This window comes from Bison bison, unplaced genomic scaffold, assembly GCF_000754665.1.
Source record: "Bison bison bison isolate TAMUID 2011002044 unplaced genomic scaffold, Bison_UMD1.0 scf7180017864063, whole genome shotgun sequence".
Classification (NCBI taxonomy): domain Eukaryota; kingdom Metazoa; phylum Chordata; class Mammalia; order Artiodactyla; family Bovidae; genus Bison; species Bison bison.
The window spans coordinates 12,831,021-12,845,429 of record NW_011494635.1 but is presented as its reverse complement, the minus strand read 5'-3'; the positions used below and the strand labels follow the sequence as shown (position 1 = coordinate 12,845,429).

Genomic DNA, 14,409 nt, shown 5'->3' with positions numbered 1-14,409 from the left:
AAACAAGATGAAAGCCAGTCTTAAGTAAATCTCTCTCACCTGTTTGTAGGCACAAAATTCTTTGTGTGCTTGATGTCTTAGCCTAAAAGACAGAAATGAGCAATGCAATATTGAGATTTCCATATAAGACTTTGAAAAAAATTTTAAACTTCCTATTTTTGGTATTAATTTGTATCATTTATGGTTTAAAATCTAGAATCTTTATTCTAGAATACACTCAAATGACATACCCACTACTATGTTATGAGAAAGTGACCAGTGAACCATAGAACATTATCCAAACATATAAGATCAAGTGCAATCTCATTAAAACAAAATCTAAAATATTTTAATGAAGTGTCAATTCTTTTCCTATTTATAATATTTATCACATTTTTCTTAATTAAAAATTGAAGTATAATATACATCTAACAATGAACAAAAGCCTCAAAAATACACATATTAAAAAATAATTATACACACTAGTTTAACTATCACCCAGATCAGTGCATAGAACATTTCCAGCATCCCTTAAGTGATTCTTCCCAATCAACATTCACCCCTAAAACTCCTAATTTTTATCATTGTAGATTAACTATGATTGTTTTTGACCTTCACATAAATGGATCATTTGGTGTATACTCTTCTGTGTTGACTTCTGTCAGTCAACAGTTACTTGAGAAATGCATCCATGTTGCTGCAGTAATTGTTATTTTTGACTGACATAGTGTTCCATTTTATGAATAAATATGAAACTATCCATTTCACTGTTGGCAAATATTTAGGTTACTTTCAGTTTGGGGCTATTACAAATAAAGCTGCTATACAAATTCTTCTGCATGTCTTTTGGTGGACACACAGACTCATTTCTGTTGAGTATATACCTAGGAGTAGAACTGCTGCTCCAAAGTGCTTGTACAAGTTTTACGCCTGTGGATAGGTAGTATACATGAAAGTTCTAGTTGTTCCACATCTTTGCCACAGCTTGGTAAGGTCAGTTTAAAACTTTTTGGCCAATCTGGTGAGTGTTCAGTGGTATCTCATTTTGGTTTTCTTTTTCTTAAGTTTTTTTTTTGATGTGGACTTTTTTTTTAAAAAGTCTTAATTGAATTTGTTAGAATACTGCTTCTGCTTTATGTTTTGGTGTTTTGGCTACAAGGCATGTGGGATCTTAGCTCCCTGACCAGGGACTGAACTCACATCCCCTGCATTAGAGGGTGAAGTCCTAACCACTGGCCTGCCAGAGAAGTACCCTCTCATTTTGGTTTTAATTTTGCATTTCCCAAATGATGTTTAGAACCCTTTCATATGCCTGTTGCCTGATTGGATACTTCTTTTTGAGGCAGGGCAGTGAAGCAGAAAAGGATAGCTTTATTAAAGTTTTGTCAGGCAAAGGGAGACAGGACAGGTTTCTGCCTCGAAAAACTATGTGTCTCAACCCCAGGGAACTTGATGAGGGTTTTTATAAGGGCTCAAAGGTGGTATCTGACAAGATTAGGGTGTAAGCAGGGCTTGCACTCCTTTAATCTCAATAATCCTGCAATGCAGGAGACCTGGGTTTGATTTCTGAATTGGGAAGATCTGCTGGAGAAGGGATAGGCTACCCACTCTAATATTCTTGGGCTTTCCTGGTGGCTCAGCTGGTAAAGAATCCACCTGCAACGTGGGAGACCTGGGTTCTATCCCTGGGTTGGGAAGATCCCCTGGAGAAGGGAATGGCTACCCACTCCAGTATTCTGGCCTGAAGAATTCCATGGACAGTATAGTCCATGGGGTCACAGAGTCAGAGACTTTCACTTAATCTCATCTCAGGTGACAGGTCTCCTAATCTTGATGGGCTTCTCTGGTCCCTCTAATCTTGCCTCACTGGTTTCTTGGCTGCTGCTCCTTCTTTGATTAGCAACTGTTTTAATCCACCCTTTGAAACTCAGGGAAGGTAATGGGAGACTGAAGTCTTGCCTACAAGAAACGGGAGACAGGGAGGGGACATATGTATACCTATGGCTGATTCATGTTGATGTTTGACAGACAACAAAATTCTGTAAAGCAGTTATCCTTCAACCAAAAAATAAATAAATTAAAAAAAAAGAAATGGGAGACAGAAAGGCCTCCATCCTTGGGCACCCCAAAGGGCCCTGCCTGGTTTCAAGATCACACCTGATCTCTGGATGTAATGAAGCTCTGCTTCATTACAATAAGACTTTAAAGTCTCATTGCAGAAAGATTTAGTGAGAGAAAGTAATCGGTAAGAAGTGGGTTTATTTAGAGAGAAACACTCCACAGACAGAGTGTGGGCCAACTCAGAAGGTGAGAGCTGCCTGGATATATTCTTTTATGAAATGCCTATTCAAATATTTTGTCCATTTAAGAAAATGAGTTGACTGTCTTTTCCTTATTGATTTGTAGAAGTTCTTTAAATATTTTAGATGCAAGTCCTTTGTTGGGTACTGCAATTATTTTCTCCTACTCTATGGCTTTTTTCATTCTCTTAATGTTATCTTTTGATGAACAACAGCTTTTAATTTAATAAGCCCAGTTGGGTTTCCCAGGTGGCTCAGTGGTAAAGAATCTGCCTGCTGATGGAGGAGACTCAGGTTCAACTTCTGAGTCAGGAAGATCCCCTGGAGGAGGAAATAGCAACCCACTCCAGTATTATTGCCTGGATAATCCCATGGACAGAGGAGCCTGGCAGGCTGCAGTCCATGGGGTCACAAAGAGTTGGACAATGACTGAGCACACATGCACCAGTTTATCACCTCTTTCCAATAACATCAGTTCTTTTTGTGTGCAGTTAAAGAAATCTTTGTCAACCTCCAGATCATGAAGATAATCTCGTGTGTGTACTGTGAAAATAATTTATTTTACCTATCACATTTAGGTTTATGATCCATCTGAAATTTGTATGTATGACATGAGGTAGAGGTCAAGATTCTTTTTACCTACATGCAGATTTTCATTTGACTCATTTATTGAAAAGATCCTTCCCCACCGTGTTGCCATGATATATCTGCTGTTTAAGTCAGACCAGTATGTGGTTCTGTTTCTAGAGTTTCTGTTCTCTCCCATTGGTTTATTTGTCAGTTCTTGTGTACTAGATTGAACAGAGCCCCCTCAAAGTTAATATAAAACTGCTACTTCAGAATGTAACCTTAATTGAAAATATAATTTTTGAAGACTATGTATTAGTTAAAATGAGGTCATATTACGATGAAGGTGGACCATAAATCCAATAAGACTGTTGTTCTTAGAGGAAGATGAGAGGACATACACAGGGAAGAAGGCCAGGTGAAGACAAAGGCAGAAACTGAAGTGAGGCACCTACCAGTCAAAAAACATCAAGGATTGCTGATAACCACCAGGAACTAGGAAGAGGCAAGGAAAGATCCTCCCCACATAGCCTTCAGAGGTAGCATGGCCCTGCCAGCACCTTAATTTTGAACTCCTAGCCTTTAGAACTGCAAGAGATTAATACATTTCTATTGTTTTAAGCCATCTAGCTTGTGGTTCTTTGTTACAGAAACCCTTGGAAACTAATGCGCCTTGTGTCAATACCATGCTGGTTTTTTTTTTTTTTTAAATAATCTTGGACTTACAGGAAAGCTGCAAAAAATATCAGAGTTCACAGATACTTCTCTCCCTAGTTTTCCAATATTCACATCTTACACAACCGTAGTACAATGATCAAAAGCAGGAAATTAACACTGATATTTTGACATTAATACTCATATAGTATTAACCAAGGAGAAGGCAATGGCACCCTACTCCAGTACTCTTGCCTGGAAAATCCCATGGATGGAGGAGCCTGGTGGGCTGCAGTCGGACATGACTGAGCAACTTCACTTTCACTTTTCACTTGCATGCATTGCAGAAGGAAATGGCAACCCACTCCAGTGTTCTTGCCTGGAGAATCCCAGGGACGGGGGAGCCTGGTGGGCTGCCATCTATGGGATTGCACAGAGTTGGACACGACTGAAGCGACTTAGCAGCAGCAGTAGCAATATTAACCAAACAGATTTATTTGAATTTCACCAGTTTTTTCATTAATATTTTTTTTCTTATTTTTAATATTTATTTCTTATTTTTTTCTTATCTTGTGATCCAATTCAGGATCCCAGTTTGCCTCTAGTTACATCTCTTTAGCTTTTACTAATCTGTGACAGTTCCTTAATTTTTCCTTGTTTTTCAGGATTCCGATGTATCACTTGGCTATGGCAGTGTCTACTGGGTCTCCCCATTGTAAAATTACTATTTTCCCCTTTGCAACTGATCGATACCAGTTGCAAATATCAATATAGTTGGGGGAGAGATGTTGAAATTATGAAAATTTACTTTTTCTCAAGATTTTGCCCACTGATTTTAGCATCAAGACATCCTGCTTGCAACAATTCTGTATTGTTTGCCTAGTGGTGGTTTCGTGGTTTCCTAATTCCTTGTCCATTAACTGGGATTATTCTGTAAGGAAAAGATGCCCTTCTTCCCTCATTTGTTTATATCAGCATGGACTCATGGATATTTGTGTTAATCTACAGGTTATAATTTAATATGATCATTATTTTGTTGCTCAGATTTAGGCTTTTAGGCCCTCCTTCAGATTGACTCTTGTGGACTTTCAACATATCCTCATCCTTTTCCATGCATTTTCTAGCTCACTGGCACCAAAACATGTTACAAGCTCATCTTTTACTTTCCATGCTCAGTTGTGGAGTTAATGACTTCTTTCAAAGAGCTTTGATTCCTTTTACTACAGAATATCTGGGTGCTGGGTGAAGAGCACTCTGTTTTCAGTCCTGGACCTTTGTAACAAATTTTGGAGTCTGGTAGTGTAAGTCCTCAAGCTTTGTTCTTCTTAACTATTTTGGTTATTTTGCGGCCTTTGCATTTTCATATAAATTTCATGAGCTCATCAATTTCCACAAAAAAACCTGTTGGGATTTTGACTGAGATTGTGTTTAATTTTTAGATTAACTGGGGAGAAGAACTGACATCTTTGTAAGATTGAATTTCCAACCTATGAATATAGCATACTCTATTTATTAGGTCTTCTTTCTCTGTACACATTTCTATGTATAACACTTACATATCCTTCACTAAATTTATTCCGAGATATTTGATAATTTTTGATTTACTGTAAATGGTATTTAAAATTTTTTAAATTCGAATTCTTTGTTGCTACTACATAGAAAAAATTCAATTTTTGTACATTGATCCTGTATCCAGTGACTTGCAAAGTTCACTTATTAATTCTAAACAGCTTATCTGTGGAAGTTTTGGATTTTAAAATACACAATTATTTTGTCTGCATATAGTAACAGCACCTTCACAGATTTTGTTCTTTATTCTTTATTTTACTTTTTTCCCCCTGCACTGGCTAGGACCTTGACTACAATATTAAATAAAAGTGGCAACAGTGAATGTCCTTATTAATGCTGCTGCTAAGTCGCTTCAGTTGTGTCCGACTCTGTGCGACCCCATAGATGGCAGCCCACCAGGCTCCCCCGTCCCTGGGATTCTCCAGGCAAGAACACTGGAGTGGGTTGCCATTTCCTTCTCCAATGCATGAAAGTGAAAAGGGAAAGTGAAGTCACTTAGTCGTGTCTGACTCTTAGTGACCCCATGGACTGCAGCCTACCAGGCTCCTCCATCCATGGAATTTTCCAGGCAAGAGTACTGGAGTGGGGTGCCATCGCCTTCTCCCATCCTTATCAATAGTTACTATTAAATACAATGTTTTCTCTAAATTTTTTGTAGATATATTTATTCAAATAAACAAAGTTCCCTGTATCCTTGTTTTAGATTTAAAAAAAAGTCATGAATAGGTATTAATTTTTGTCAAGTGCTTTTTTTTCCCATCATACTTTTCCTTTTTACTGTTAATGTGGTACACTGTATTGATTGATTTTCAGATGTTAAAACAACCTTCATTTCTGGAACAAAACTCCATTTGGTTGTGATGTACCACCAGTTTGCACACCCCTGAATTTGATTTACTAATATTTTGTTCATGAGAGAGATTAGTCTATAATTTTCATTCTTATAATGTCCTTGTCAGGCTTTGGAATAAAAATTATCTGGCCTCATTATTTGAGTTAAGAAATACTTCTTCCACTTCTGTTCTCTGGAAAAGTCATATAAGAGTAGTATTTTTTCCTTAAATGGAGAAATTCACTGGTGAAGCTACCTGGCTTGCAGTTTCTTTGTGGGAATGCTTTTCTTATTAGATATATAGTTATTAATACTTTCTATTTCTTTCTTGACTCAGTTAAAAATACTATCATTCTTTTATTTGTATTCATATAACACACAATTAACCATCTTAAAGTATATAATCCAGTAGTACTTAGTATAGTCACAACATTGTGAAACCACTCAGTTAAGTTCAGTTCAGTCGCTCAGTCGTGTCCGACTCTTTGCGACCCCATGAATCGCAGCACGCCAGGCTTCCCTGTCCATCACCAACTCCCGGAGTTCACTCAAACTCACGTCCATTGAGTCAGTGATACCATCCAGCCATCTCATCCTCTGTCATCCCCTTTTCCTCCTGCCCCCAATCCCCCCCAGCATCAGAGTCTTTTCCAATGAGTCAACTCTTCTCATGAGGTGGCCAAAGTACTGGAGTTTCAGCTTTAGCATCATTCCTTCCAAAGAACACCCAGGACTGATCTCTTTTAGAATGGACTGGTTGGATCTCCTTGCAGTCCAAGGGACTCTCAAGAGTCTTCTCCAACACCACAGTTCAAAAGTATCAATTCTTTGGCGCTCAGCTTTTTTCACAGTCCAACTCTCACATCCATATATGACCACTGGAAAAACCATAGCCTTGACTAGACCTTTGTTGGCAAAGTAATGTCTCTGCTTTTGAATATGCTATCTAGGTTGGTCATAACTTTCCTTCCAAGGAGTAAGCGTCTTTTAACTAGTTCACTTTAATTTCAACGCTTTTTCGGGCTTCCCTGGTGGTCCTGTAGTTAAGAATATGCTTTGCAATGCAAGGACACCAGTTCAATCCCTGGTTCAGGAAGAGTCAGGTTGTGGAAGAACTAAGCCAGAAAACTGCAACTACTGAGCTCACACACTGCAACCACTGAAGCTTGTGTGTCTAGAGCCCATGCTCCACAACAAGAAAAGCCACTGTAATGAGAAGCTAGCACACTGCAGTGAAGAGTAGCCCCAACTTGCCACAACTAGAGAAAGCCTGAGTGCAGCAACAAAGACCCATCACAGCCAAAAAATAAAATAAATAAATAAATCTTAAAAAAAATTTATTCATCAGAAATATCTGGTACTCATTAAGTAGTTGGTCCCTATCCCACCTTCCCTGCTGTCTCTATGGATTTGTCTATTATAGATACATTACATAAAATAAATCATACAACATATGACCTTTCTGTATCTGGCTTTTCATTTAGTATAATGTTTTCAAGCCTCTTTCTAGTTGTAGCAAGTATCAGTACACTGCTACTTTTTTATGGCTGAATAATATTTCACTGTATGTATATGCCACAATTTGATTACCCATTTATCTGCTGATGAGCATTTGGGTTGTTTACACCTTTTGGCTCTCTTGAATAATGCTATAAACATAGTATACAAACTTCCTTGTGGACATACTTCTTCATTTGTCTTGGGCATATACCTAGGAATGAAATTTCTGGGTCTTATGGGAATTCTATGTTTAACTTTCAAAGACCTGATGAACTCTTTTTCACAGTGACTATACCATTTTACATTCCCACCAGCAATGTATGAGTGTTCCTATTTCTCCATATCCTTATCAACACTTATCATTTTCCATATTTTTGACTATAGCATCTACCTGTTGTGAATTTTGTTGTGATTTTAACTTACATTTCCGTAATGACCAATGCTGTTGAACATCTTTTCATGTGTTTGTTGACCGTCTATATATCTTCTTTAGAGAAATGGCTATTTAAGCCCTTCACGTATGTTTTTAAAAATGTTCATTTATTTAGGCTGTGCTGGGTTGTGGTGGCTTCTCTTGTTGGGGAGCATGGGCTCTAGGCCACACAGGTTTCAGTAGTTGTGGTGTTTGGGCTCAGTATTTGTGGTGCATGGGCTTTAGTTGCCCTGCAGCATATGGGATCTTCTTGGACCAGGGGTTGAACTGGTGTCCCTTGCATTGCAAGGTGGATTCTTAACTACTGGATCATCAGGGAAATCCCTTTTACTTATTTTTAAATTCAGCTGTCTTCTTGCTGTTAAGAAAAATCTTATTTTTCTTTATTTTCTAAAATTAAGGAGAATATAATATGTTAAAAATTGTTATAATGTATTTTGAAAGCCTAAATAGGTAATATTCTTCCTTAGTTGAAACTGTTTTACAAAAAATTAAGGGTAGACATCAGAATAAGTCTTCCTCATGTCTGACACCACAGTAGATTTTTAATAGAACAATCACCATTAAATACGCATAATAATAGTATTATGCTACACTAAATGTAAAATAACACCAGTAATACAGTCATTACCCCTGGGAACCTCAATCAAAAGCAGTCACCAAGGTTCAGTTCAGTAGCTCAGTCGTGTCTGACTCTCTGCGACCCCATGGACTGCAGCACACTGGGCTTCCCTGTCCATCACCAACTCCTGGAGCTATTCAAACTCATGTCCATCAAGTCGGTGATGCCATCCAACCATCTCATCCTCTGTCATCCCCTTCTCCTCCTGCCTTCAATCCTTCCCAGCATCAGGGTCTTTTCAAATGAGTCAGTTCTTCCCATCAGGTGGCCCAAGTATTGGAGTTTCAGCTTCAGCACGAGTCCTTCCAATGAATATTCAGGACTGATTTCCTTTAGGATGGACTGGTTGGATCTCCTTGCAGTCCAAGGGACTCTCAAGAGTCTTCTCCAACACCACAGTTCAAAAGCATCAATTCTTCAGCACTCAGCCTTCTTTATAGTCCAACTCTCATATCCATACATGACTTCTGGAAAAACCATAGCTTTGACTATATGGACCTTTGTTGGCAAAGTAATGTCTCTGCTTTTGAATATGCTATCTAGGTTTGCCAGAACTTTCCTTCCAAGGAACAAATGTCTTTTAATTTCATGACTGCAGTCACAGTCTGCAATGATTTTGGAGCCCGAGAAAATAAAGTCTGTCACTGTTTCCACTGTTTCTCCATCTGTTTGCCATGAAGTGATCATGGATGCCATGATCTTTGTTTTTTGAATGTTGAGTTTTAAGCCAGCCTTTTCACTCTCCTCTTTCACCTTCACCAAGAGGCTCTTTAGTTCCTCTTCACCTTTTGCTATAAGGGTGGTATCATCTGCATATCTGAGGTTATTGATATTTCTTCTAGCAATCTTGATTCCAGCATGTGCTTCATCCAGCCCAGCATTTCGCATGATGTACTCTGCATATAAGTTAAAATTAAATAAGCATGGTGACAATATACAGCTATGATGTACTCTTTTCCCAATTTTGAACCAGTCCGTTGTTCCATGTCTGGTTCTAACTGTTGCTTCTTGATCTGCATACACGTTTCTCAGCAGGCAGGTAAGGTGGTCTGGTATTTGTTCACAGTAAAATTTCCTAAGGCCCCCTTAACTTCACACTCTAGGATGTCTGGCTCTAGGTGAGTGATCACATGATTGTGGTTATCCAGATCATTAAGACCTCCGAGGATCAGTTTTTCCATTTCTGTATCAAAGGTTATTAGAATTTTGAGTCTTTGCACTGAATCTGTTGATTGCTTTGAGGAATACTGCCATATTAATAATATTAAGTCTTCCAGTTCCTGAAATCTTTCCATTAATTTAGGTTTTCTTTATTTCTGCAATATTTTATAGTTCTCAGTGTGTAAGTCTTTCACCTTCTTGGTTAAACTTATTCCTAGGATTTTAATTCTTTTGGATGCTACTGTAAATGTTTCATCTATTTCCTTTTCAGATTGTCCCTTGCTGGTGAGAAGAAATATAACTGATTTTTTTTGTGTTACTTCTATATTCTCAAAGTTTGCTTGTCTGTTACTCCTAGATTTTTTTTTTGTGTGTGTGTGTGTGTGTATATATATTCTATGGGATTGTCTATATATAGAATCAGGTCATCTTCAAAAAGAGATAGTTTTACTTCTTTCTTTCCAATTGAATACCCTCTATTTCTTTGTCTTGCCTAAATCTTCTGGCTAGAACTTCTAGTACAATGTTGAATGGTAATGGTGAAAGTGAGCCTCTTTTTTTTTTTTTTTTAATGAATATCAATGCTTTTATTTTTTCCCCCCACTGTTTCTGTTGAGAAATCAGATCCTTTTTTTTTTTTTTTTTAAATACACAATGACAGGTATCTACCACTATGCTGTGCTTAGTCACTCAGTCGTGTCTGACTCTGCAACCCCATGGACTATAGCCTACCAGGCTCCTCTGTCCATGGGGATTCCCCAGGTAAGAATGCTGGAGTGGGTTGCCATGCCCTCCTCCAGGAGATCTTCCCAACCCAGGGACTGAACCCAGGTCTCTGGCATTGCAGGCGGATTCTTTACCATCTGAGACCCCGGGGAAACTCACTGGACTGAACTAGACATCCATGCATGAGATGGAAGAAAAAGAAGGAATGCTACTGAGAAACTGTAATAACTACTTCACCAAACGGTTATTCAGCAAAGTCGGAGATGCTTCCCAAATAAGAATTACTCAGTTAACAATGACTCAATTTGTTAAGGAACAGAGTATGATCACTACTACAAATCTATTAATATCCAATCTTGTTAGTTTTAAGCTAAACATAACATGTGCCTGATTGCAAATACTATCCCCAAAGCACTATCAGTCCTCCATCGTACTCTTGGTGTGCTCAGTTGTGTGCAACTCTGCAATCCCATGGACTGTAACCCACCAGGCTCCTCGGTCTGTGGAATTTTCCAGACAAGAATACTAGCATGGGTTGCTATTTACTACTCCAATCATACTCTTATTATGATGGAAATAATCAGAATAAGCTGAATAAGAAAAAAAAAGAGAGAGAGAAAGCTGATTTACTCTGTTACAGAAAAACAAAATAACCAAAGTCATAGCAATTACATGCATAGATATATATGTATAACAATCACTGTGCTGTACACCTGAAACGAACATGACACTGCTAACCAACTATATCCAATATAAAATTTAAAAATTTTAATAAATAAATAAAACATACATGCTTTTACTGGATATGCTAGAAATACTCCTTATGGATAACAAAATGAAGATGTCCTAGACCATGCAAACGAAATCCACCATTATAGTAACATATAAAATAGTCTTACTGACCTACACATTCTTTTGCTCCACCTGTTCATCCCTCCCTCTTCCCTAGCTCCTGGCATCAAGTGATCTTTTTACTGTCTCCATAGTTTTGCCTTTTTCAGTATGTCATATAGTTAGAATCATATAGTATGTAGCATTTTCAAACTGGCTTCTTTCACTTAGAAATATGTGTTTAAGATCCCTCTATGTCTTTTCAATGCTAGATATAACTCATTTACTTTCAGAGCTGAATAACATTCTATTATCTAGATCACTACAATTCATTCATTCAGTGAAAAATATCTTGGTTGCTTCTAAGTTTTGGTAATTATGGGTACAGCTTCTTTCTACAAACATCAGTGTGTTGGTTTTTGTGAGGATGTAAGTTTTCAAATATTTTAGATATGCCATGTAGCAAAATTCTCTTTTTACAGAAATGCATTTCTCTCTCTGTGTATATGTGTGCATGTATGCATGTGTGTAATATTTGCTCTTAGTCATGGATTGTCAGCCATTTTACAAGAAAACACTCTCCCGCCAAAAGCCCATTTTTCTGTGGTTTGTTGAACTTCTTTTTTATTATTATTTTTAAAATTTTATTTATTTATTTTTGGCTGTGCTGGGTTTTTGTTGTTGTGCGGGCTTTTCTCTAGTTGTGAGCAGGGGCTACTCTCAAATTGCAGTGCGTGGGCTTCTCACTGCAGTGGCTTCTGTTGTTGTGGAGCATGGGCTCTAGAGTGTGCAGGCTTCAGCAGTTGCAATTCCCAGGCTCTAGAGCACAGGCTCAACTGTTGTGGCTCATGGGCTTCGTTGCTCCATGGTATGTGGGATCTTCCTGGACAAGGCTGGATTATCACTGAGCCACCAGGGAAGCCTTAACTAATATTTTAGATTGCACTATTTTATCTTGCATTTGCTATGGCAGGTGCATTTAACAGAAATATCTTTTTGCTATTCTTCCAGAAAACATTCTAGTAATAATAAATTGTGACTTATTTAGCCATTCCCTTCTCTAGGGGATCTTCCCGACCCAGGGATCGAACCTGGGTCTCCTGCATTGCAGGCAGATTCTTTACCATCTGAGCCACCAGGGAAGCTCAAAAGGAGGTAAGAATGGGGAATATTTTGTTTTTCTTAAGTATTGGGTGGGCCAAAAAGTTTGTTTTTTTTCTGTAGCAAATTACGGGCAAACCTGAAATAACTTTTTGGCCAACCTAACAGCTTGCCATCCGCTACTAAAAGAAAAGTAAAGTAGGTTCTCGTCTTCATTAAAAAATTCCAGGCTCAAAAATGTTTTAATATTGTAAATCAACTGTACTTTAATAGAAAAGTTTTAGAATATCCTTAGTGTACAAGTCTGTCCTTTGAGAGTGATTATGAAATTCTGAAATGGTTATTTTGGAAATGAAGCCTGATAAATATGATTTATTTTCATTTTTTCAGTGGTTAAGAGCACATGCTCTAAGGTCAGACACAACTAGGTTTGGGTACCAAGTCTAACCAATTTTTCATCTGTGTGACTATAGGGAAATTATTTAACTTCTGAAAAATAAAGATAATAAGGTTACCTTGTTTAATTGCAGTGCACACACAGCACAGGGTCTGGCACACAGTAAGTACCTAATAAATATTAATTCCTAAAATGTATCGAAGTGGTAAAGAATCTGTCTGCCAAGCAGGAGATGAGGGTTCAATCCCTGCATTGAGAAGATCCTTTGGAGAAAGAAATGGCAACCCAATCCGGTATTCTTGCCTGGGAAGTCCCATGGACAGAGGAGCCTTGGAGGCTACCATCCAGGGGGTCGCAAAGAGTCAGACATGGCTTAGTGACTAGTAAAAATTTATAAATATTATATCTATAAATATAATATTAAAGAGAACGAGCTAGTTGTGGAGGATTTGTGAGAATGAATGAATCATGGACCCACCTTAATTTTAGAACATTTGTTAATTACCATAGGTTTAAAACACTTTAAGGGCAGAAGGCTGATTTATTATTGACTGTTTAACATATATTAAAGCAACATAGAATGAAAATTGATTACCTAATCAAGTAGCAACAGAAGAGTAAACTAAGGATGAAGACAAATACAGCAGTGCCAAAAACCACAATATATATGTTGAGTGGCAGGTTCTGGAATCCAATATTAGGCATCCTGAAGTTGTAATGTGGGAAATCCGAGCTCATGGATGAACTGTGGGGAAACAAAAGAATGAAAAAAAATTAGGTTATAAAGACTAAGAACCATGATCACATTATTTTGTATAATACATGTATAGAGGAAAATTTTTTCATAAGGCTTGATCCCATTTAAAACAAATATGATAGACGAGGGTTAATATCCTTGCAATTAATTAATTTATCACACCACAAATACTTATTTAGTACTTACTATGTATCTGGTACTATTCCAGAAGCTTGTGATCCTACCTAAAACGCTTTACAAAAAGGTATTCACAGAGAGGTACTTCACTGAAATAAAGGCAATAATCAATAAATACAAGAAAATGTATTTATTTTCATGGAAGTGGAAAGGGAAATAAAAGAAGTTTAAAGATTTTTAAAAACTCTTGAACTTTTAAAGTAATAATATTTATAATGCTAAAATACTGGAAATAACTTAATGTGTCACAAGAAGATAATGATTAAATACTTATATAGAGTCATATGTTACAATATTATTTGGTCATGAAAAGCTGTTTTCATTAACTTCTAAATTTTAATAAACATATGCAGGAAAAATTAAGCAATATATAAATTGTATACAAAATGTGATCCCAGTTTGGTGGATTACATATGTAAATACACGTGTATATATAGGTGTGGACACGTGTGGCAGAAAAAAGCCTTAAAGCCAACAGAGCAAAATGTTTTTTTTAATTTGTGTTTTTCTCTTAATATTTATATTTTATTGAAGTATAGCTGACTTACAATGTTTCAAGTGCAAGCAAGGTGAATATCAGTTCAGTTCAGTCGCTCAGTCGTGTCTGACTCTTTGCGACCCCATGAATCACAGCACGCCAGGCCTCCCTGTCCATCACCAACTCCCGGAGTTCACTCAGACTCACATCCATCGAGTCAGTGATTCCATCCAGCCATCTCATCCTCTGTCGTCCCCTTCTCCTCCTGCCCCCAATCCCTCCCAGCATCAGAGTCTTTTCCAATGAGTCAACTCTTTGCATGAGG

At 37.6% G+C, this 14,409-nt stretch overlaps 1 protein-coding gene across 1 annotated transcript in view; it reads right to left on the bottom strand.

The window, feature by feature from the left end:
* The window catches only part of RNF24 (ring finger protein 24), a 112,162-nt gene that overhangs the window by 30,088 nt on the left and 67,665 nt on the right, over positions 1 to 14,409 (bottom strand). Inside the window, exons 2-3 of the mRNA XM_010836469.1 lie at positions 13,268 to 13,417; positions 40 to 82 (exon numbers count right to left, since the gene is read on the bottom strand). Of these exons, the coding sequence (XP_010834771.1) occupies positions 40 to 82; positions 13,268 to 13,410 (186 nt within the window). The 5' untranslated portion in view covers positions 13,411 to 13,417. The remainder of the gene's footprint in view (positions 1 to 39; positions 83 to 13,267; positions 13,418 to 14,409) is intronic.